The sequence below is a fragment of the Ursus arctos genome, unplaced genomic scaffold, assembly GCF_023065955.2.
Source record: "Ursus arctos isolate Adak ecotype North America unplaced genomic scaffold, UrsArc2.0 scaffold_32, whole genome shotgun sequence".
Lineage (NCBI taxonomy): Eukaryota > Metazoa > Chordata > Mammalia > Carnivora > Ursidae > Ursus > Ursus arctos.
Window position 1 is genome coordinate 5,688,872 of NW_026623008.1, and position 21,945 is coordinate 5,710,816.

Consider the following 21,945-nt stretch of genomic DNA (forward strand, 5'->3'; position numbering starts at 1 on the left):
GAGCTTTCTGCTAAGCAGAGGGCAGGTCATTTGGGTGTAAATGCAAAATAGAAAAACACATTGGTATTTTTCCAAACCATTTCTCCTGTTCAGAGGAAAAAATAAGATAGAACCAGTTATGGGATGGCTCAGTCTCCTCCCCCTGGCCAGAGACTGCCGCGACTCCTCCAGGCTTCAGCAGGGACCCTCTCCCCTCAGTCTCTCCCTGCCCAGCTCCCCTCGGTCTCTCCCTGCCCACCATTCACGTCGTGGCTGCACTTTGCCCCTCTGTGCAGCTGATTCTCCAAGGACCGTCCCTAAGCTCCAGACCCCGATCTCTAGTGGCCTGGATGCCACACACACTTTCTGTCCCAAAGCCAAGCTGCAACTCTCACCCCACCAGCCCACCTGCTCTTTTCCCAGTGAGTCGACCTTCTTTCATTCGGGTACTCCAGCTGAAAACTTGGCGCCTCCCTCCCTCCTTCCCACACCCACTACCCTCAATCTATCAAGTCCTGTTGCTTTTACCTCCCAGATGCCTGACCAGTCCACACCTCAGTCCCTCCGCCATCACCCCCGTCCTCTCCCAGCTAGACCATTCTGTAAGCTCCTATCTGGTGTACCCATCTGCTCTCCTGGTCCCCTCCAACCACATCCACTCCGAACTCTATGATCTTTGCAAAATACGAACATGGTTTATGCCATCCACTTCCCTGCACCAATCACTTCTAAGCTTCTCCTTGTTCTTAAAATATGACAGCAGTCCACAAGGCCTGCAGGCTGGGCCCAGTCTCCCGCTCCAGCCTTCCCTGCCCCACTCACCCTGGCCTCTGCATCCTAGCCCCACTGGTTCCTCAGTCCTGCGCTCACCATGCCGTCTCCTGACACAAGGGCTCAGCCCATGCTGACCCCTCTGCCTGGAACACACTGCCCTCCTTACTCAGCTTTAGTGTGTCCCAAGTGTCCCTTGTCCTCAAGGAGCACCCAACCTTCCCAATGTGGTCAAATTCTCCTATTATACACTTTCATAGGGCCACATGTTTCCCCCTGTAACATTTTTTGTGGTTATAATTTCACATAGGCTATCTATTTGCTTTATTATTATTTGATTCAGCCCACCTCACTTCTACCCCAGGCCCTTTGCACTTGCTCCTTCCTCTGCCTGGCATGTGCCTCCCCCAGATATCAGCATGGCTTGCCCCCTGGCCTTCTCCTAGTCTCTCTTCACATGTCACCTTGTCCGTAAGGACTCGTGGACAACCCTATTTAAAACTACAGTGCCGCCCCCTCCCCAGGCCCGCGCTCTCTAGCTCCTTCTCTGGGGAGTTACTATCTTCAGGCACCTCATTAATTCATGTTATTTGTCTTGTTTAATGTGTCTCTCCCTCTCTACAATGCCGTGCCACAGGGGAAGGAACTTCTGTCTGTTTTGTTCATTGCTACATCCCCGGTCCCTAGAACAGTGTCTGGGGTAGAGTAGGCCCCGATACATGTTAAGGAAATATGTAAATGCACCCTAATTGCTCTAGGCAGGGCCAACCTACCCGTTCTGTAGCCTGGGCACAGTGCCTGGAGCTCACAGTGCTTTTAGGAATTGCCAAAAATGAGTGCGTTTCTTTTAAAATCGGTGTGGGGGGTGGGGATGAGAACTCTTAGGCCAAGGAAAATATTCGAATACATAACGTTATCATATCCATCCCTAACCCACACATTCGTAAACGAAAACTGTAATATTTGGGGGGGGCGGCGGGGAGTGCCTGGGGCCGCGGAAAGTCAACAGTGGGCCTGTTTCTGGGGCTTTCGCGGCAGACCCCCGGCGGCGGGAGGGGTGCGGGACGCGGCGGGGCGGTGCCGCTTTAAGGATGCTCTGCGGGTACCGGCCGCGGGCGGCGCGGGATGCAGCGTGACGTCACGGCCCCGCCCCGCGGGGTGATGCTGCAGGAGCAGCAGCTGCGGGCCGGGGGCTGCCGGGCGGGGACCCGAGCTGCGCGCGGACCAGGCAGGAGCCCGGCCTCGGAGAGGGATGCCTCCTGTCTCGAACCACAGGTACCCCCATATCCTCCCGCGCCCTCCGCACAGCTCCCGGCTTCGCGCTGGAGCGACTCGGCGTAGGCCCCCGGGTAATCAGAGTGCCAGGATTGGGACTGGAGGTTGGCACGGAGACCTTTGTTCTTCCTTAATGTCTAATTAATTGACCTGTAAATGGAGCCCCCGGTGTAGCCCCCTGAGTGCGGAGCCCTCGGCCCAGAGGAGGGGAGCGGCTGGGTGACAGATTGATTTCACCCTGGCCAGGAGGGAGAGCACACGCTGGAAGTGCCCCAGGCTTCCGCTGTGCTTATTGGTGCTGGAGGCCTGATCCCGGTCACCTGGGCAGGTGTCATCAGCTTCCGGTTCACCTCCCGCCGGAGGCTGAACCCTCCTGATGGCAGGGGCTTCTGGTAGGACCTCTGTCAGCATCCCAGGATTAAGTTTACGAGGAGTTTATGGCCCAGGATTTCTGCTTTCTTGCCATGGTTGGAACTGGAGGCTGATGGTAATTCAGTTCATTCTGATCTCATCAACAAATAACTTCTCAAATGATCTGGAGGTTACCAGGCTGTTTGTGTTGTTCGGCTTTTATAGGGAAGTAGAGTCAGGTGGTAAGGAAGCCCAAGTTCAATGTGCGCCTGACCAGAGCTTTCGGGATCAGTTGGTTGTCGGGGAGGGGCGGGATTCCAGAGAGCAGAAGTGAGGGATGGGCCGAGATTCAGTAACCGGCACCTTAAATACACCCCCTCGGGTCCGCGCAGCCCTTTGCTGGCTTGGGAAGGTTTCCATGAAGTATTAACTTTGAGAATTGGTGGAAGGAAGAGCGGGGAAGGGATGTGGCCCCGGGGGACCCCAGGTGTAAAGCCTGTGTCCTATGTAGAAGAGGAGAGGGAGATGAGGAATGATTTGGCTCAGAGTAGGCTAATTTTAGCATTCAAGTTACATGAGCATTGTTCATTTTTATTAATCTTTGTGCCTTAATCTTCCCGTACCACAGTTTGAGGGATTTGTTACTTGAAACATCCTCTGTCTTTGGGAAACACGGTGGGCACAGCACAGAACCTTTGTGGGGCTGGGGAGATAGATGATAGATAGATAGATAGATAGATAGATAGATAGATAGATAGATAGATGATAGATCGATCCGTATGGTTTTTTTGGACTGAATTAATGCTCATAGAGTGTGATCAGCATGGCAAGATGGTCTGGTGAATATTTGCATTCATGTATTAAACTTCTATTTCATTATTTTAAATTTCACATTCATTTTTTACAACATTCAAAAATGAATTTAAAACCTTCTTCTTAGAGTAAACTTTCATGGACAGCTTTTAATAAATGTATGCTAGAAATGAAATAGTAACACTGACCCCCCCCCAATTCGAAAATGAACCCTCCAGGAAGACTTTTTGAAGTCCAGGTTTCATTTCTGGTTTAGATGCTGGGGGCTGAGGCAGGGATAGGGGGTCTCACTTTTGCTAGCTGCGTTTGAAAGCCGGGGGTGGTGGGTGGGTGATGGTGAGGTGGTCACATCACAGGTGGAGACGTGGGCTAGCCACGTAGTTCATTTTAAGTGGGGTCGAAAAGGTCCCCCTTTGCAAAAATATGCTCCCACCATAGGCTGTTTAAATCTGAAATTCTTCCAAAGTGGGCCATGGTTCTTCATTCCAAAACGAAAGCAAGGTTTCTAATGCCCGTGCACTTAAGTTCACTTTATGGGGGTAGAATGCTGGTAGAAAGCGTGGTGCCTTGTGCCTGAAGGGGCGAGGAGCAGGTAGAGAGGCAGGGAGGGAGTAGCACGGAGGTGGGGGTGGGGCTGTGAGTGGACAGGTGGGGTCAGGTCAAGCTCTTCCACACACCTGTGCTAACCGTCTTTCTTCTGACTTTTAAGGAGATGGTCTTATTATGCGGTCTTCTAATGGGCACCTTATTTCTGTGGTTTTAACGAATGAGCGAAGCTCCAGGGAATGCTGACAGCCACCGAGGTTTTTGAAGGCAAGACTGGCCAAAGGACAGATTTTTCTGGAGTATTTACTATGGGCTGAGCCAAAACAGGAGGAACAGAATCAAGAAGTTTAGCTTTTTAAAAAAATTTAAGTTTGACTTAATCTTCATAAATGAATTATAGGTTTTTAAAAAGATTTATTTATTTATTGTAGAGGGAGTGTGGTGGGGGGCAGGGCAGAGGGCGAGAGAGAGGGAGAGAGAGAATCTCAAGCAGACTCCCTGCTGAGCACGGAGCCTAACGCGGGCTCCATCTCACGACCCTGAGATCATGACCTGAGCCGAAATCAAGAGTCGAACACTTAACCGACTGAGCCATCCAGGCGCCCCTAGTTATGTTTTTGGTGAAGTATTACTTGCCTACACAGTTCTTAGGTGTATCTGTTTTTCTTTTAGAGATAGCGTGGGATTTTTCTAAGGTCACAAGAGAAGCCATCTTATCCCACCCGTCCAAGAAGTAAGAGTAGACTGGGTCTCTGGGTATGTCCATTCCTGGCATCTCAGCATGAAATCCGCCTCTTAGCAGGGGCGCCTGGGTGGCTCAGTCGGGGAAGTATCTGCCTTCCTGCCCAGGTCATGATCTCGGGGTCCTGGGATCGAGCCCTGAGCCGGGCTCCACGCTCAGCATGGAGTCTGCTCCTCCAGCTCCCTCTGTGAGCTCTCTCTCTCTCTCTCTCTCTCAAGTAAATAAATAAAATCTTAAAAACAAAATAAAAAAAAGAAACCAAGAAACCCATCTCTCAGCAGGGCCACAAGGCCCTTCACAGTCAGCTAGTCCCTTCCCACCGGCCTCATCTCTCACACGCTGACACGACTGCTGCACACGCATCTCCTTTACACGGGTACTTCCCACTGCTTAGAACTCCCTCCACTTTCCCCCAACTAGGGGCAAGAACTTTGTCTTTCTCTTTTCTCTGTGACCTCGGCGTCTTGGTACTTAGTACTCAGCCAAACGGGAGATGGGTGTGCAGGTGAATGGATGGATGGGTGGAGGGACGGATGGTTGGAGGGGTGGGTGGGTGGGTGGATAGAGGAGGCGTGGGCGGGGATGTGGAATGGATGTGGGTGGATGGGTGGACAAGTAGGTGGATGGATGGGCAGGTGGAAGGGAGAAGGAACGGATAGGTGGACGGGTTGGTAGCTTAACACAGGGCTCTGAATCCTGCTGGCGTGTCTGTAAAGAAAACCCCTTCCACCACCGGTCTCTTCCAGACAGAAGGAAGACAGCCCCGAGTAGGGGGGGGGGAGTTTGTGCACGAATGTGGAGTGCTGAGGCATGTCGGGGCGCTTCGTAAAGAGCTCGTGGGCTAGTGATGATGTGGTGGAAAGTGATGAGTTAACATCAGAACTGAGGGCCTCGTTTTTAAAGCTTAAAAGTAATTTTTGAGGGGGGGAAAAAGCCTGTAACATTTATCGTGGTAAAGAGCACGTGTCCTTGTCAGGAAGCCCATCAACGTTGGGAGCGTTGTACTGGGCGTGGGGCCTACTCCTCAGCCAGGACTCCAAAGGAAACGTAGGCAGTTGCTTTTTTGTGAAGCAGGTGGGGTGAGCCGTCACGGAGGCCGGACAGAATCCTCGACGGTGCCCGTTAGGTTTTTCTCGGCCTCTTCCCCTCTGCTCTTGGTAGCCTTTCTCTCCCTGCACTTAACTAAAAATGACCTTGGCTAAAATGCACGGGTCGATATATGCGAATCCGTTCTTTTATATTTACCATCTTGATTCCAAAGCAGTGAAAACCAGTTGCCCCGGGAGCGGGTCTCTGAGTGACAGACCTCAGACGCCAGGGGCGGGAGCCCAGGCCTGCGCCCTTGCGAAGTCCCTACCGGAGCCCGGGCGTGATGAAAATTGCTCTACAGAATGATTTGAGGATGGCCGAGATCTATTTCTCACCCTCCCTCGTTCTTTTTGTCCCCCTCCCTTTTTTTTTGTAAACAGTATCCCTATTCGGACTGTCCCCTATGGTAAGCAGGGTTCAGGGTGTTTGGTTTATTACTTTAAAGAGAACATTTTCAAACATATAAAAGTCCCAGTTCTCTTGACTTGACTAAAAACTCATTCATCCATTGCGGCTGTAAGGAAAGGCCTGGAATTAACCTCATGCCTCTGCTTTTAGGCAAAAGGGCCCCAATGTCCCGAGAAGAGGAGACATGAGTGTTAGGCAGGGTGACCGCTGTGACCTTCTGTTCCATGAAGGAAGGGCTGTTCTCTAACCGGGCACAGGCACTCAGGGTGCCTGTAGGTGGGTCCTGCCCCAAGTCTGGTGTCCCCGCCTCTCTGCTCCCCTGGGACTGGCAGGCAAGGGCAAAATCCATCCTGAAAATGGGCTGCAGGGCCTTAAATAGCCTGGCACCCTTCTGAGCCATGGGGCTCCCAGCTGCTCCCACCCCCCAGGAGGTTCCTTGCCTGGCCTTCCTCGTGGAGCCTCTTTAGGGGTCGGTCCCCTTGAGTTTTGGTGCAGGGACCGGGAAGGCTGGGGTCACCCTCCTGAGCAGGGAGAGCGTGCTGGCTGTGGTCTCCTGAGCCACGTCGGAAATGGGCCCCGGGGACATCACCCGCAAGCAGTAGACCTCTGCTCTGGGGGGCACAGCGTTAGACCCTGAGAACTCATCCCTTCTCATACGATCAGGTGTCAGCGGGGGGGGGGGGGGGTGGAGGGAGCCCCCTGGAAAATTAACTCGAATGGTGGGGGCCCTGGTGAGTGACTGTCGTCCCCGAACGGGCTTTCCCCACAGGAACACCCACCGGCCCCCCCTACGATGATCCCCCCGGCGAGCAGCACCCCTCCAGGAGAGGCCCTGCTCCCCAGTTTGGCTCCTCAGGACTTCTGGAGGTCTCCGCTCTCGGGCTACTCGGGGTCCGTGACCCGGCATATCAGCCACCGGGCCAACAACTTCAAACGACACCCCAAGAGGAGGAAGTGCATTCGCCCTTCCCCACCCCCACCCCCCAACACCCCATGTCCGATCGAGCTGGTGGACTTCGGGGACCTGCGCCCCCAGCGGTCCTTCCGGGAGCTGCTCTTCAACGGCTGTATTCTCTTTGGCATCGAGTTCAGCTATGCCATGGAGACGGCGTACGTGACCCCTGTGCTCCTCCAGATGGGCTTGCCCGACCAGCTCTACAGTCTGGTGTGGTTCATCAGCCCCATCCTCGGTGAGCGCCAACTCAGCCCCGATGGCGGATGGCCTCTGGAAACCTCTGGAAGCTTCCGGAAGCCTGAGTTGAAGCAGCTAGAGGGTCCCCAGGGGACAAGGGAGGAGCTAGAGTTAAGTTCCTCTCCTTAGTTTGGGGCTGTGGGGGAGCACAGGGTCGCCACAGCCCGTATTTTAAGTGACTTTATCTAAACCAGACCGTAGAACAGGCCTTTCACAGACCCCCAAGGATTACCACCATCTTACACGGAGCTCTCGTCGGCGGATCCAAGCAATAAAGCTTGATGTGGTTTAGGTCTGGGGAGGTCCTGGAATTTCTTGGATTCCCAGGGAAGGTCACGGCCACTTAGTGCGTTAGAGGGGCCGAAGTAGAAAATGTGGGCAGAAGCTGAGCTGTTCCAAGAGTCCGTCTTCCGTTTTCCTACTTAGGGTTGTGTACTCCGAGTTTCATCGTGTATTCGTTTGACGCCCTGGGACGTTTGGGCGCAGGTGTTTGAGGGCTGTGACGAGGCTCTGTCCAGCGCGGCGTGCGGGTGGGCTGGGGGGACCCCGGCAGTGACCACTGGCCTGCTCTGTTTCAGGATTCCTACTGCAGCCACTGTTGGGTGCTTGGAGTGACCGATGTACCTCAAGGTTTGGAAGGAGACGCCCTTTCATTCTTGTCCTGGCTATAGGTCTGTTGTTTTGGAACTGGAATAAAGTGGAAAAAAAAAAAAGAAAAGAAAGAAAGAAAAAGAAAGAAAGGCCCCAACTGCTTCCTCTTAGCAAAACCTAAAAGCGTGTTGACCAAAGCAGGGAGGCAGATAATCTCAGCGGCGCGGGGGCAGGGAGCAGCCTGTAACCGGCCTGAGTTCACTGTGTCGGTCTGTCCCTTCGATTTTTTTTAAGAACGACTTAATAAAGTGCATGTCATTCCCGCCCTGATTGACAAAATAAAAACCCTGATCCAAGCGAAAAAAACCCAAAACACAAAAAACCGTGGTGAGTCTGCGGGTGACTTTGCCGACGGGCTCTGCGTGAAGTTTGGTTTGAAAGGAATTCTCGGGGCCCTAGAGATTCTAGATGGAAGCGTTCGGCGGCGGGGCAGAGCGGCTGCGCGTTTCCTTGGCCTGACCGCGTCTCTCTGTCCGCAGGGGCCTTGCTGGGCCTGTCGCTCCTGCTCAACGGCAGGGACCTGGGCGCGGCGCTGGCCGACTCGGCCGACGACCACCGGTGGGGGCTGCTGCTCACCGTGTGCGGGGTGGTGCTGATGGACTTCAGCGCCGACTCGGCTGACAACCCCAGCCACGCGTACATGATGGACGTGTGCGGCCCCGCCGACCAGGACCGCGGCCTCAACATCCACGCGCTCCTGGCAGGTAGGTCCGCCTCCGCTCGCCCCGATGCAGAAACCCCGTTATGAAACTCAAATATACGGGGGCGCCTGGGTGGCTCCGTCGGTGAAGAGTCTGCCTCGGGCTCAGGTCATGATCCTGGGGTCCTGGGGTCCTGGAATCAAGTCCCACATGGGGCTCCCTGCTCAGCGGGGGGTTTGCTTCTCCCTCTCCCTCTGCTGCTCGCTCTCGCTGTCAAATAAATAAATAAAATCTTTAAAAAGAAGAGAAACCCTCAAATATACGGATGAACACGGATGTGATTGAAAATACACATTTCAGACGATACGGTTCAGCGATACTACGGAGTGTGATAGGGGCGTATCTGTGCGTGAACTCGCTGTAGCTACTCGTATGCACGGGTGAGTCTCCGTGTAGACGGTTCCACGGGCTCTTTATTCTCATTGTTGGAGGAGTTACTTTCTACAAAGTCCCACGAGCCCCGAATTTGCCAGAACTGAGTCACCGCCCCCAGGAAAATTGCAAGGTTAGGTTCCTGGGAACCTCTGGTCCCAGTTTCATCAACCCGATCGGCACCTCAACTTGTTTTATGTGTTTCTGTTGAAAGCCACCCTCTGCACGCCTATCATAGATTCACGAATCGGAAACACGCGCCAGCAGCCCCGTAACACGTGCCTGAGCGGAGCTTACCTGACACACAGGTTTTCTTCACAAGACACAGCATGGCCTCCTCAGACTTACGAGCGAGAGACGGTGGGGCATCAGCACTACACGGGGGGGGGGGGCGTTTTAGACAGTGATGTCACCCCCCCAAAAAGGCAAAAAACCTGCAGAAATGTGGCACCATATAGACAGCTAGAAGGTTGGCCAGTCACAGTCCTGAGGGCTGAAATGAGGTCGAACATCGCCCTGTTTGGCCCCAGCTGGGCCCCGGTGTGTTCGCGCCCCCCGGGAATACTGAGTGTGGTGGCGTGTGAGTGTGTGTTGGAGTCACGAAGACGTTTCAGTGAGTAGGTGAATTGGCACATACGGAGTCTGCATATGACAAGGAGTTGCTCACACGTGCGTGTCACACGCACGCCCGAGTTGTGCTTGCTGCAAACAGGAGACACGGGCCTATGCAGGGGAGACACGAGGCCAGAACGACCATGGAGCCACAGAGCCTGTGCGATTAGCAGAAGTGAGAGGCGTGGAGGGCGAGGATTAGCCTCAGGGGCTGTGCACGTGAACGCCTGGAGAGGACTGGCTGCGGAACAGGCCGAGAACTCAGTATGGTGTTTGCTTATTCTCGACATATCAGTACGTCCAGCCTTCTTATATAAAACACGTACCTTGTCCAAAAGAGAATGGAATAAAACAATCCCGTTTAAAATAGCATTGGGGAGTGTTTCTAAAGGTCAAGGGAAAGATGTAACAAGACCGGGCTGCGCAGGACCGGGGTGAAGAGGTGGGAGACCAGGAAGATTGATCGCGAAGCCTGAAGCGGTATGGGCTTTTCCTCCTGTTCAGTGGGCGACATTGGGCAAACTGCTCAGTCTGTCCAATCCCAGTTGCCTCTTCTAGAAAATGCCACACTTGTCTCTATTTACGCACATGCGTGGATGGGGGGCCAGGGTGCTTCTGCAGGGGTCTCGGTGGGGCCAGTGCTGGGGTACGGAGGGTAGCAAGGAGGACCCCCGTTTTTTACCTTATGGTCTTCTGTATTATTTCTTTTCTTTTCTTTTCTTTTTTTAAAGATTTATTTATTTTGGAGAGAGAAAGAGAGAGAGCACAGGTGCATGCGTGGGGGGGAGGGGCAGAGGCAGAAGGAGAGAGACAATCTCAAGCAGACTCCACAGCCAGTGTGGAGCCTGACCCGGGGCTCGATCTCACCACCTTGAGATCCTGATCCGAGCCAAAATCAAGAGTCAGATGCTTAACCAACTAAGCCACCCAGGTGCCCCCTTTTCTTTTTTTATTGTGTTAAAATACACGTAATATAAAATTTACCATCTTAACCAATTTTATGTGAACAGTTCGGTGGCATCACACACATTCACTCGTGGTGGGACCATCCCCACCGCCCCCCCCTAACCTCCTCATATCGTAAAACTGAAACGCTGAGTCCCCACTCCCCGCACCCAGCCCCCAGGCTCCCACATACGCTCCCTCTGTCTCTCTAATTTTGACAACTGAGTCCTTCATACGGGTGGCCTTACACAGTGTTTGTCTTTTTGTGGCTGGCTGATTCCCCTAGGACAGCACTCACCCCTGTCATAGCAGGTGTCGGAAAGTCCTTCCTGTGCATGGCTGAGTAACACGCCGTCGTGTGGGGGGTCATGTCTTGCTTATCTGTCACCTGGTGATGGACACTAGGTGGCTTCCAAGTGTCAGCTGTCATGACTCATGCTGCCACGAACTCGGGTGCGCGAATGTCTCTTCAAGACCCTGCTTTCAGTTCTCTGGGCTATAAACCCAGAAGTGAAGTTACTGGATCGTGCGGTAATTCTAGTCTACATTCTCCGAGGAGCCTGCACACTGTGTTCCGTGGCGGCCGCCCCGTCCCACACCCCACGAGGCTCCGATTTCCCCACATCTCCGCCAACACTTGTTACTGTCTGGCTTTTTGAAACAACCCATCCTAATGGTGTGAGGCGGGGTCTCATTGTGATTTTGATTTGCGTTTCCCTGACGTCTAGCGATGCTGAACGTCCCTGTGTGTGCTTCTCGGCCATGTGTGTGTCTTCCGGGGGAAAAAGAGACACTAAGTAGATACGTGAGTCCTTTGCGCGTGTTTGAATCAGGTTGTTAGTTTCTTTGAGGGAGAGTTGATGTACCGTTTCTTTCCCATGAGGATGTATTTGCTTCAGTCATTGCTTTTAAAAAACAAAAAGTGGTTAATGAAGGTCATCTCAAATCTGACCTTACATAAGGGCCACAAAATAGCAACTGTGTCTTCAAGAGAGTGGGAGGAAGCTAAGCGGGGCCACGAATGTGGGGAGATGAGAACACTAGAGGAGGGGAGACATGAAATTCAAAGGCCCGTAAGGATAGTCAGGGACAGATGAGGGAGTTCTAGGGGGGAAACCATTAAGTAAGTGGATTCAGGGCCCCGTGCCACCTTGAGGGGCCCGTGGAAGGTTGAGCTGAGCGTGTCTGAGCCCAGGCCTTGCCACAGAAGTTACTATTTAAAAGTGGCTGGTTCTCCCCAAAGGCGAGGGCGGCCAGATCGCACAAGCTGTTTGGATCACAGCAACAGCAGGAGTGAACGGAGAGAGCTCGCCTCCCCTCCAGCAGACGGGCTCGACATGCCGCTGAGCTCAAAATAAGATAACGCTGCAGCCCCGTGGCGTAGCAGGGAGGGGGGCCGGGGTGCTGGGGACGTGGGAGCGGCAGGGAAGCAGCACTTTCTGGAGCTAAGTGTATGCGGTGCTGCTGGCCGGGCGCGACGTGGCATCGCCCACATTTTTACCCTGGGCTGCATGAATCAGTTTGCCATTTACCTGTTATCGGAGGCTGTGGGATGCCGTGAGCAGGGGCAGAGGACCGAATCTCTGCAGCCCTGTTGTTTCCCGCCGGCTTGCTGACCCAGACAGCAAGGGTGGCTGTCCTTGGTCACTATTGGGGGTGACTGCTAGCGGGGGCCGTGCATGAGGATGCGGGCAACAGGCGAGCAAGACCGGGGCGGCCACGTGAATTCCCCCACACACGTGCAGTGGTCTGCGTGTTGGAGACGAGATCGTCCATGCTTGCCCGGCACTGGCGCTGGGGCTGGGCTTCTCGAAGGGGCCTGTGACCCAGGGTAGACATTCAGTATTCTAGCAAGGCCGTGTGTAAGGGGGACAGCCGTGGACGGGAGGGCACATGCCACTTGCCGTGGAGCCTGGCAGCCCCGGGCAGGTGGCCCTTGAGCAGGAGAGCAGGAGAGGGGGACCCTGCGGCAGGACCCTGGGAATCCCATTCTCACGTGCATTTTTGCTGGGGTGTAGGAGGGACCGATGCGGCATCTGGATCCTCGCAAAGGATTTGGCCACTTGAGTAAGACACGGAACCGCAACTCTCGAGGGCCCTCCCCCCCCCGCCGCCCGCAGGGGGTGGGGGGACTTAACCCTGCATCTCTCTCCAGGCCTCGGAGGAGGATTCGGATATGTGGTCGGGGGCATCCACTGGGACAAAACCAGCTTCGGGAGAGCCCTGGGGGGGCAGCTCAGGGTCATCTACGTCTTCACCGCCGTCACCCTGAGTGTCACCACCGTCCTGACCCTGGTCAGCATCCCCGAGAGACCCCTGCGGCCCCCTGGCGAGAAGAAGGCCACCATGAAGAGCCCCAGCCTCCCGCTGCCGCCCTCCCCGCCGCTGCTGTGCGAGGACGGGCCCGGCGAGCCCCTGCCCTGCCCCCCGGCCACCAGCCTGTACGCCAGCTTCTCCAGCCCCATCTCCCCGCTCAGCCCGCTCACGCCCAAGTACGGCAGCTTCGCCAGCAGGGACGGCTCCCTGACGGGCATCAACGAGTTCGCCTCGTCCTTCGCCACCTCCAACATCGACAGCGTGCTCATCGACTGCTTCACGGGCGGCCCCGACCCCTACCTGGCCATCCCCGGCAGCGCCCCGCGGCCGGCCATCAGCGTCAGCTTCCCCCGGGCCCCCGACGGCTTCTACCGCCAGGACTGCGGCTTCGGGGAGCGGCGGGAGGCAGCCCTGGCCGCGGGCCCCGACGGAGACGTGCTGAGGGTGGGCTCCCTGGACACCCCCAAGCCGCGATCGGCCGGGATCCTGAAGAGACCCCAGACCTTGGCCATCCCGGACGCGGCTGGAGGAGGGGGTCCCGAAACCAGCCGGAGGAGGAACGTGACCTTCAGTCAGCAGGTATGAGCGAAGGTGGGGGGGTGGGGCAGGGGTCCGAGGGCACCGTGTGTGGTTCGCCCTCATCAGTTAGGTGGAGAGAGGGGCTGTCACTCTGGAAAGACCCCCCGAACCCTCCCCGCCGTAGGCATCGGGAAGTCGGTAGATGGAAGCAGACAAGGCCTGCGCGGGGGCAGAGGCCGGGCCGCACGCGAGGGCCTTCAGGGGTCTGTCCAGGGCCCATCGGCGGCTTAGCATGCTGGCCACCGTTAGAGGGACACTCCTTTGAAACATGGCCACGTTTGCCCCAAGGTAGCTCAGGCCCCGAGGTTCCTGGAGTGAGTGTGTCAGAGGCCTCCTTAGTGCTTCCCTCGGTGCCCGCCGCGCTCGGGCTGCGTGACTCTGGGGCCAGCAGAGCTCAGTCCCCCCCGGGGCGGACACCACACAGGAGGCCCAGCGGACGGTTCTGGGCCCTCCCGGAGTCTGGCCTCAGCCGGCCATCCCAGAGGCTGGCACAGCTTGGGATTCTAAAAGGCTGCGTGTGGCATGGTCTGTGCAGACGAAGAACCTTCCAGAAGGCTGTGTGTTGTATTCAGTATATGTCAGAATGGCTGAAAGGCCATCAGCTGGTACGTGGGATTTTAACCACCGTCAGAGTCTGCTGGCTTGAGGCCACCTTCAGTAAAAGAAAGGCTACGTGGTCACTTGAAGCAGAACAGTTCTGGGGCCCACTTGCCCGTGGCGGGGTGGGGGGTCAAAGGGTGAGAGAGGATTCCAGAGAGAACTTGGAGTTTCTAGAAACTGTGTGGCCCCACGGGCGGCAGGTGGCGTGACAGTGGGGGGCTTGGCGGTGCGGCCTGCGGCCCTGCCCGGTGTGGGGGCTGTGTCACCCCAAGGACTGAAGCCACTGGGCCCCGGGGGCTCTGCTCCTCGTCCCCTCTCCACTCCCGGCAGGACTGACGGACTCCCCGGTTTCGGGGGAGGCTGACTGGAGCCCCACTCGGAGGCGGCTGCTCCTTTTCTCTCCGGTTGAGTCCTCAAGGGCGCCCGCGTGTCTGGTTTGCTCTTCTCTGGGGCGCGGCAGCCGGTCGTCCCCGTGCTGCCTTCACCGTCCCTTGAGAGTGGCTGTCCTCTCACCGGGGCACCTCCTGGGCTCAGGTCTGGACAAGGTCTGAAGAACCAGAACTCACCAGAGGGTTAGGAAGTCCTGTCGCCGACGGAAGAGAGAGGTCGCTCCAACGGCTCAAGGGCCTCAGCCGCACCCACGAGGACATCTGAGCGCTCCCCGACCTCTGTCAACAGCGGCCCATCCTAGGCTGCTGCAAACATTCCATCCGGCTTCTAGACCAGTTCCTCGGTTATGCTCGCAACTCTCGTTTGAGTCCTTTCTTCTAGGTCCATTCTCGGGGAGCCGCATTGAGGAGCCAGCTCCGTGAGGAAGGTCGAGCTCACGAGCTGCGCACAGACACGTCTAGCCTCAGCTGGGCACGCGGCTTTCATTTTCGCAGCCCCCGTGGATGTGGCTGTCCGTGGGGCCGGTGCCGTGGGCTGTTAGCTTCCTCTGGGGCCCCCCACTTGGCTGATCTGGGAGCCGAAGACAGCACAGGCTCCCCTGCAGAGCCAGGGCGGCATCCCCTCCTCACCCCTGCCGCTTGCAGAACCATTAGCTCCCCCGGCTGGTGTCTGTGCCGGCGCCCCAGGCAGGGTGACCCAGGCAGGGCGACCGAGGAGTGATGCCTTCTCGCGTCGGGAAGAGTTAGCAAACCAAATTGGGGAGCGGGTTTGCCGACGGGCTGGTGCTCCTGGGCCCCAGAAGGAAACCTGGCCCCGTGCCGAGGGCCCAGGTAAGTGTGTTTGCTCGCGCACCTGCTGCCTCGGCCGCCCCAGCCTCCGTGTAGGTGGGAGTCGCCCCTGCCCGAGAGAGCTGGGAACAGATTCCCCGGTCACCTTGCAATAAGCCTCTTTCATACCCTGCTCTTAGGAGAAGAAGGGGTGTTTGTAACATCTGGATTTGAACCGATCCATAGTTCTTGTATTTCAGATGTGTTTCACGTTTGGCAAGGTCTCCACTCGCTCTCTGTGGCACAGGTCTCTCTCGTCCTGTGGCCGAAGTGTGGGCACGCCCCCAAACGGGGCTGTTCTTGGCTGCTCCTGGTCTGCGATGAGACGACCAGCGTCGCTCAGGGTGGTGCTCGGTGCAAGGCTGGCACTGCCTGGGAAGGGGACCCTGTGCAGCCCGTGTGTGTGTGTGTGTGTGTGTGTGTGTGTGTTTCTGATTCACTTTCTCATCGCAGCAAAATACACACTTCCACGCGATGGCTGGAGTCTGGTGCTCTGATGAGGAGCTTTCTGTGGGCTTCCTTTCCAGGTGGCAAATATCTTACTGAACGGCGTGAAGTACGAGAGCACGCTGGCGGGCTCAGGCGAGCCGGCGGGGCAGCCTCTGTCCATGCGGCACCTGTGCTCCACCATCTGCAACATGCCCAAGGCCCTTCGCAATCTCTGCGTCAACCACTTCCTGGGTGAGCTCCCGGCCAAGCGCCCCACGGTTCTGCGTCCCAGCCTGGGTCTCGCTTTGCGATGGGGCGGTGATGGGGACGCGGCTACCTGACCTGGGGCTCCCTCCCCTGCCAGCCTCCCACGACGCCCCAGAGCCCCACGTCCCGTCCCGGGGGACATTTCCCACCGTTTAGACTGTCTAGATGCCACCAAGGGCAGGACGTGGCGTGGGGCGGCCCTGGAGGGCTCTTCTCCAGGAAGGGCCAGAGAGATGCCTCCTCCAGGCAGCCCCGAAGTAAGCCAGGTGCTCCAGACGGAGGCACAGCCCTTCCCCCGTGCCCCTATTACCAAAAGCTGTTTGGACCACTGACAGTTAAGTGACGGACGCCACAGGTGGGACTTGTGTCTTAAGCCCGTTAGGGCCTCACTGCTGTCTTACTCCTAGAGCTGAGACATTCACACATACAGACACTGACACGTGCTCGCGGGTGCCTGGCACTGGCCTTGAACCCACGAGCCTTGGTGTTCGGATTGCCACGGAGCAGCCCGAGCTTGCAGTTCATTCCATCCGTATCTCCTTGCCGTCGGGGTGTTGAGACTCTGAGGATGATTAAGAATTTGAGATACTCTAGGGCTCTCAGACACGGAGGGATGTAAATCAGGATGTCTTTCTAGAAGGCATTGGCAAAGGCAAGAATCTTAAAAATGTCCATAACCTTGATCCCAGTGACCCTGGTTGGCGTTCTTTGCAAAAACGTAATCAGAAATGTTAGCAAGAACCTATGGGCCAGGTTCTCATCACGGCATGATTTATAATAGCCAGACGCCGGGAAGCAGGGGCGGGGAGGAGGGGGGTGGAGGAGGAGTGCGGAGGGAGGTAAGAATGTCCAGCAACGTGAGAAGCAGTATTTTGCTGCCATTAAAATGGGCTCTTTAAGAATATTTACTGGCAGAGGAAGTTGTGCGTGATAATTATTGGGGTTCAAGACGTCCAACAAACGCCACCCCCTTCCTCTACCAAAGACGAAACTGACACAACGTCCGAGGAACGGAGCCCTGGTTTCATCGGCAACAGGGCAGAGTGGGCCTCTGTGGGCATTTGCGCTCCTGGAGTGTTTCTCGCAGGGGCGCCCGCCCCCTCGTGCCTGCGGCTGGGGCTCCCCCGGCGTGTTCTTCCCCTCCTTGCCGAGAGGCAGCTAGAAGGAGTGAGGGACTGGCTTTCCTCGTGCCAGTAGCGTTCAGAGAAAGGATGGAATATGACCTTTCATGCAACAGAGCCAGTGTTTATAAGGCTATGTATTTGCTTTTAAAAAAAGACCGGTAGGAAACCTACCAATTTCAGCAGAGGGAAAGTGATCTCCGGGTGGGGAGGCTGTGGGCAGCTTCTTGCTTCAGTTCCGAGTCCGCGAAAGCCAAGTTGACTCTGATCACTGGTCAAAGCACCTGTTGGCGAGAGCAGGGGCCGCGGCGGCGTCTGCCGGCGGTCACCGGCCCTCTGCCCCTCCCAGGGTGGCTCTCGTTTGAGGGGATGCTGCTCTTCTACACGGACTTCATGGGCGAGGTGGTGTTTCAGGGAGACCCCAAAGCCCCGCACGCGTCGGAGGAGTACCAGAAGTACAACAGCGGCGTCACCATGGGCTGCTGGGGGATGTGCATCTACGCCTTCAGCGCTGCCTTCTACTCAGGTGCCCGCCGCCCCGGGGGAGAAGCGCGGCCGGGGTCCCCTCGTGGGACCGTTGGATGAAGGGAGGTCTGTGTCTGCACAGTTGCAGGCGTGGCATCCCCGTTTGGAACAACCTGTCGGGTCTGCCGGGCGGCGCTGCCCTGTGCTGGGTGGCGGGGCAGGTCCCGGGGGGACAGGGTGTCTCTCCAGACCCGAGTGAACCACGGGCAGAAAGGCCCGTGAGGGAGGGCAAAGGGGGGGCCTCGGGACAAACATGGAGGTCACCTCCAGGCGGGTGTGCTGTCTGCCAACCCCCGCCCCCCATCCTTCCATGTGGATTCACGTGGTGACTGGTCCAGAGGGAGGGGAGGGGCAGCTGAGAACGGGGGTGGGGGGGAGAGGGCAGGGGGAGGGCAGGTGGGGAGAGCCAAGCCCAGAGGCTGAGATGACCCTGAGGTTGGCGGTGGGGGACCCAGGGGACACAGGAAGCTGAGCTGGGTCCCAGCAGGGGGCCTGGGTGCTGGTGGGGGTCAGCCCCGGGTTCCATCAAGGGCCAGAGAGTGGGTGCTTTCGGCCTCGTGGGCCGCACGGCCTCCGGGGAGGGTGGCTCGGAAGCCACCTCGGGTGAGACGCTGCTAGCCAGTGTGCGTGGCTGAGTCCCAGTAAAACCTCCTTTATGTTTGACGGGAACTGGAATTTTCATGTAATTTTCACGTGTCACAAAATACTTGTCTCCTTTTGATTTTTTTTTTAAACCCTCTAAAAATATAAAAACCGTCCTTGGCTCCAGGTGGCACCCCAGGCAGGCGGCGGGGCGAGCTTGTCCCAGGAGCAGTTTCCCTGCCGGCCTGGTTTTGCCTCCCCGTCCTGCACCCCGAGCCCATTCGGTGTCTCGGCCCACGATCCCTTCACCGGCACCCCCTCCTGGGCCTGCCGTCCCTCTGGACCACCCTGGCCTGGGCGCCCCCAGAGCTGACTCCCCACGCAGGCCTTCTGATCTGGGGCGAGGTGCCGGCCAGCGGTAGGGCCGGCCCCGGGGAGGTGGCCCCGGGAAACAGAGTTCCTGGAGCCAGCGGGCAGTCCGCCGGCCGCTCATCTTCCTTTCCGGCCCACAGCCATCCTCGAGAAGCTGGAGGAATACCTCAGCACCCGCACGCTGTACTTCATTGCCTACCTGGCCTTTGGCCTGGGGACCGGGCTCGCCACCCTGTCCAGGAACCTCTACGTGGTCCTGTCCCTGTGCATAACCTACGGGATTTTATTTTCCACGCTGTGCACCCTGCCCTACTCGCTCCTGTGTGACTACTACCAGAACAAAAAGGTAAGCGCCTCCAGGTCCTGAAGAGGCCTGGCTGGGCCTGGAGAACCCCCCCGCCCCCGAGAAGTGGCCCCGGGAGTGGCCGCACGCTGGAAATGAGGGGCCCGTTCAAGCATGAAGAAATGTCACCAGCTGGTGACAGTAGAGCATAAACCCGAGCAGGGAGCTGCCCCTAGGGGCGCCCCATTCTGGGGGGGGGGGCAGCGGGGAGGGAGGAAACCTTCTGCCAGGTTTCGGGGTCACCCGTTAGCACGGGGCCTCGGGCGAGGCAAGGGAGGGACTCACCCGGGACACAAAAAACTCAGTGATCAAGGTCAACAATAGGTTAATGCAGTATTAAAAAAAAAAAAAAGCCTGAGCGCAGGAAAGTCCTGGCTGAACGGAGTCAGAGCTTTACCGATGGGTAAACAGCGGCTAAACCGCAGCAGAGGCCGGGCCAGAAGGAAAAGTCAGGAGAATCAATCCCGTCTTTACATACAATTTTGACTTTGGACGATTCTCCTTTAACAGCGTGGCTGAGCTAGGGTCCCCCATGTCCAGGCGCAGGGTAGTCCCAGAGTTGTGCCATCGCCACCACGGTCAATTCAGAACACTTCCGTCACCCCCCAAAGAAACCCCAGCCCCATGCGCCATCCCCCTCCCCCTCCCCATCCTTCTGCCCCCAGACCCCCGCTGCCACGAAGGCCCTTTGTGCCTCTCTGCCTTTGCCTGTCTGGACGTGTCACGGAAGCCATGTCGTAGGTGGCCCTTGAGTGCGGCTTCTCTCCCGCGGCGTCCGGTTTTCCAGGCGCATCCCGCTGTAGCTCGAGCCCCGGCTTCCTTCCCTCTTGCGGCCAACCGCGCTCCTTTCAAAGGTTTTTGGCAGTAACGGAGATTTGAAAATACTGCATTAAAAGATAACCTTGATACCTGGGTTTCTCGCACCCCCTTTTAATTTGGGGCATCTGTCACCTCCCCCAGGCCTGGCCCAGGAGGCGTCCTGAGTTGTTTTAGGGCCTTTGGAGGGTCTGATGAACTGGGGGGGGGGGGGCAGCTCTGAGCACGATGTTTTTTGTGAAAAGTCACGTGGGCCTGGAGCTGCAGGCACGACAGGGAGCCAGACCTGGGCCTGCGGGTGGTAGCCGCAGCGGCCCCTCCCAGCCCCCTCCCTGCCAGCCACAGGACTCCCAGCCACACAGACAGGCAGTGGCCACAAAGACTGCACCTCCCCTGGGACCGGGGCGGGGGCGGGGGGGGGGGCCGTGATGCTGGAGAGTCAGCCCTGCACCAGCCCTGCGCCAGCCCGTGCCTGCAGCACCCAAGGGACCAAGGGGGGAGGGGACGTGAGCAGTGCCACCCGTGCTGGCTGGGCCCACCCCACCCTCTGCGGCCACTGTCCCCTTGTCAGTTCTCTGCAGCCCCGAGACCCCTCGACTGGGAAAAACAGATGGGCCGGTTCTTGGTGGAACGTGGCCCTGCTCTGCGTGAAGGGACACCCAGAGCCTCGCGACGCCCTAACTGAATTTGGTCAACACCCCTGGAAGCCTTGGGCCTCTTGCTCATAGAGACTTCCAGAGGCTCAGATTCCTGTCAGCCTCTGCTCAGTTGCAGGCTCAGGGCTCACCTGTGACCGCCCCCCACCACGGTGGCCTTGCCAACTGTGCGTAGACACGGGGCCACACAGTCCCCAGGACACACGCCGTGCGCATTCACAGAGCTCCTCACAGGTGCCACGAGGACACAGCTGTCCCCAGGGTGGGGGCGTGGCAGCATCCCAGAGGGGACCACACCAGCGTCCGGATGCAGGGCCAGGGATGCTGGCCCCCAGGCGGTGCACACTCTGGGCCCCGTGCGGGAGGCGCCCGTCTGCTGCCTCTGTGGGTGAGGGGGGCCTGTGCTGGGGAGCAGAGTGAGGGACCCACCCACCTCCTGCCACCGTCCCTGCTGCAGCCCGGCTCAGAGAGCACGTCTTCACCCCCAAGCCGCAGTGTGGTGCAGGGGTGGCATGGAGGGAAGGGGATGGGTCCACCCCGGAGGCCACAAGGCCTTGGGAAACCGGGCCGCAGGACCAGGCACGGAGACTGAGGGGGTGTGCCAGGGCGTGTGACGGGCGTCGTAGCTGACAGAGGTTAGGAAAGGGGACGAGCCGGGTCGCGGGGTGCCCGCCAGCCCGGCAGGCCGCCTGTCTTTCGGGGGCGAGGAAGGAGAAGGCCGGGCTCCCCAGGCCGGAGAGCGCCTCTGTGCCGCCTGGGCCTGTGGGAACACAGCCCTTCCGCTCCTGTGAGTCATGGATTCTTCTCGTTGCCGTCATCTCTCTGAACACAAATATTATTAAACTCTTGGCTGAACTCCCCGCGCACGTCGGCGCTGGAAAATGTGCGCCTGCCGCGCGTGGGCCGCGCGGGTCCCCTGGGCCTGCGGGAGACGTGGGGCTGGGTCACCTTGCTGCCCGGGCGTCCCGCTGACGCTTCTCCTTCTGGATCAGTTCGCAGGGTCCAGTGCGGACGGCACGAGGCGGGGCATGGGCGTGGACATCTCCCTGCTGAGCTGCCAGTACTTCCTGGCCCAGATCCTGGTCTCCCTGGTGCTGGGGCCTCTGACCTCGGCCGTGGGCAGCGCCAACGGGGTCATGTACTTCTCGAGCCTGGTGTCCTTCCTGGGCTGCTTGTACTCCTCCCTGTGTGTTGTTTATGAAATCCCTCCCAGCGATGCCACCGAGGAGGAGCACCGGCCCCTCCTGCTGAACGTCTGACGCGCCAGAGCCCCGGCTTTGGCCTCGAGCCTGTGCCTGGGGGGCAGCAGTCCGGCCGGTGAGAAACCCAAGGCCTTGGTGGACGCGGGAAGGTCTCCCGTGGAATGTACATATGTGATAAAACAATAAATGGCAGCAGCGAAGCCTACAGTTTCTAGTCGTGGCTCTCCCAAGCGTGGAGAGGTCACCTGGGGAGCGGGCTGCTCTCCGTGGGGGCTCGGGGAGGGGGCTGTGAGAGTCACTTCTTGACGGGAGAGGTAGGTGTAACTCAGTGGTTCTCACCCGGCGGCGATTTTGCAAACCCACCCCCACCCCCACCCCGGGAAGACATTTGGCAATGTCTGGAGATAGTTTTGGTTGTCACAGCTCGGGTGGGTGCCTCCTGCCCAGAGATGCCTTGAACCCCCTACAGTGAC

The 21,945-nt window shown here is 57.8% G+C and overlaps 1 protein-coding gene across 4 annotated transcripts; it reads left to right on the plus strand.

Annotated features, from left to right (window-relative positions):
* Positions 1-6,767: 6,767 nt before the first annotated feature.
* SLC45A1 (solute carrier family 45 member 1) lies at positions 6,768-21,664 on the plus strand. Of its 4 annotated transcripts, XM_044391480.3 has the most exons (9): positions 6,768-7,164; positions 7,745-7,837; positions 8,297-8,521; positions 12,603-13,342; positions 15,687-15,858; positions 15,973-15,978; positions 17,326-17,502; positions 18,596-18,801; positions 21,263-21,664. In XM_044391480.3, the coding sequence occupies exons 1-9, from the start codon at positions 6,768-6,770 to the stop codon at positions 21,527-21,529; spliced, it is 2,283 nt and encodes a 760-aa protein (XP_044247415.1). In that variant the 3' UTR covers positions 21,530-21,664. The 4 variants fall into 4 exon arrangements, with proteins under 4 accessions (XP_044247415.1, XP_026375707.1, XP_044247416.1 ...); XM_026519922.4 differs by lacking the exon at positions 15,973-15,978 and having other exon boundaries at positions 15,687-15,840; XM_044391481.3 differs by lacking the exon at positions 7,745-7,837.
* The last annotated feature ends 281 nt before the right edge of the window (positions 21,665-21,945 follow it).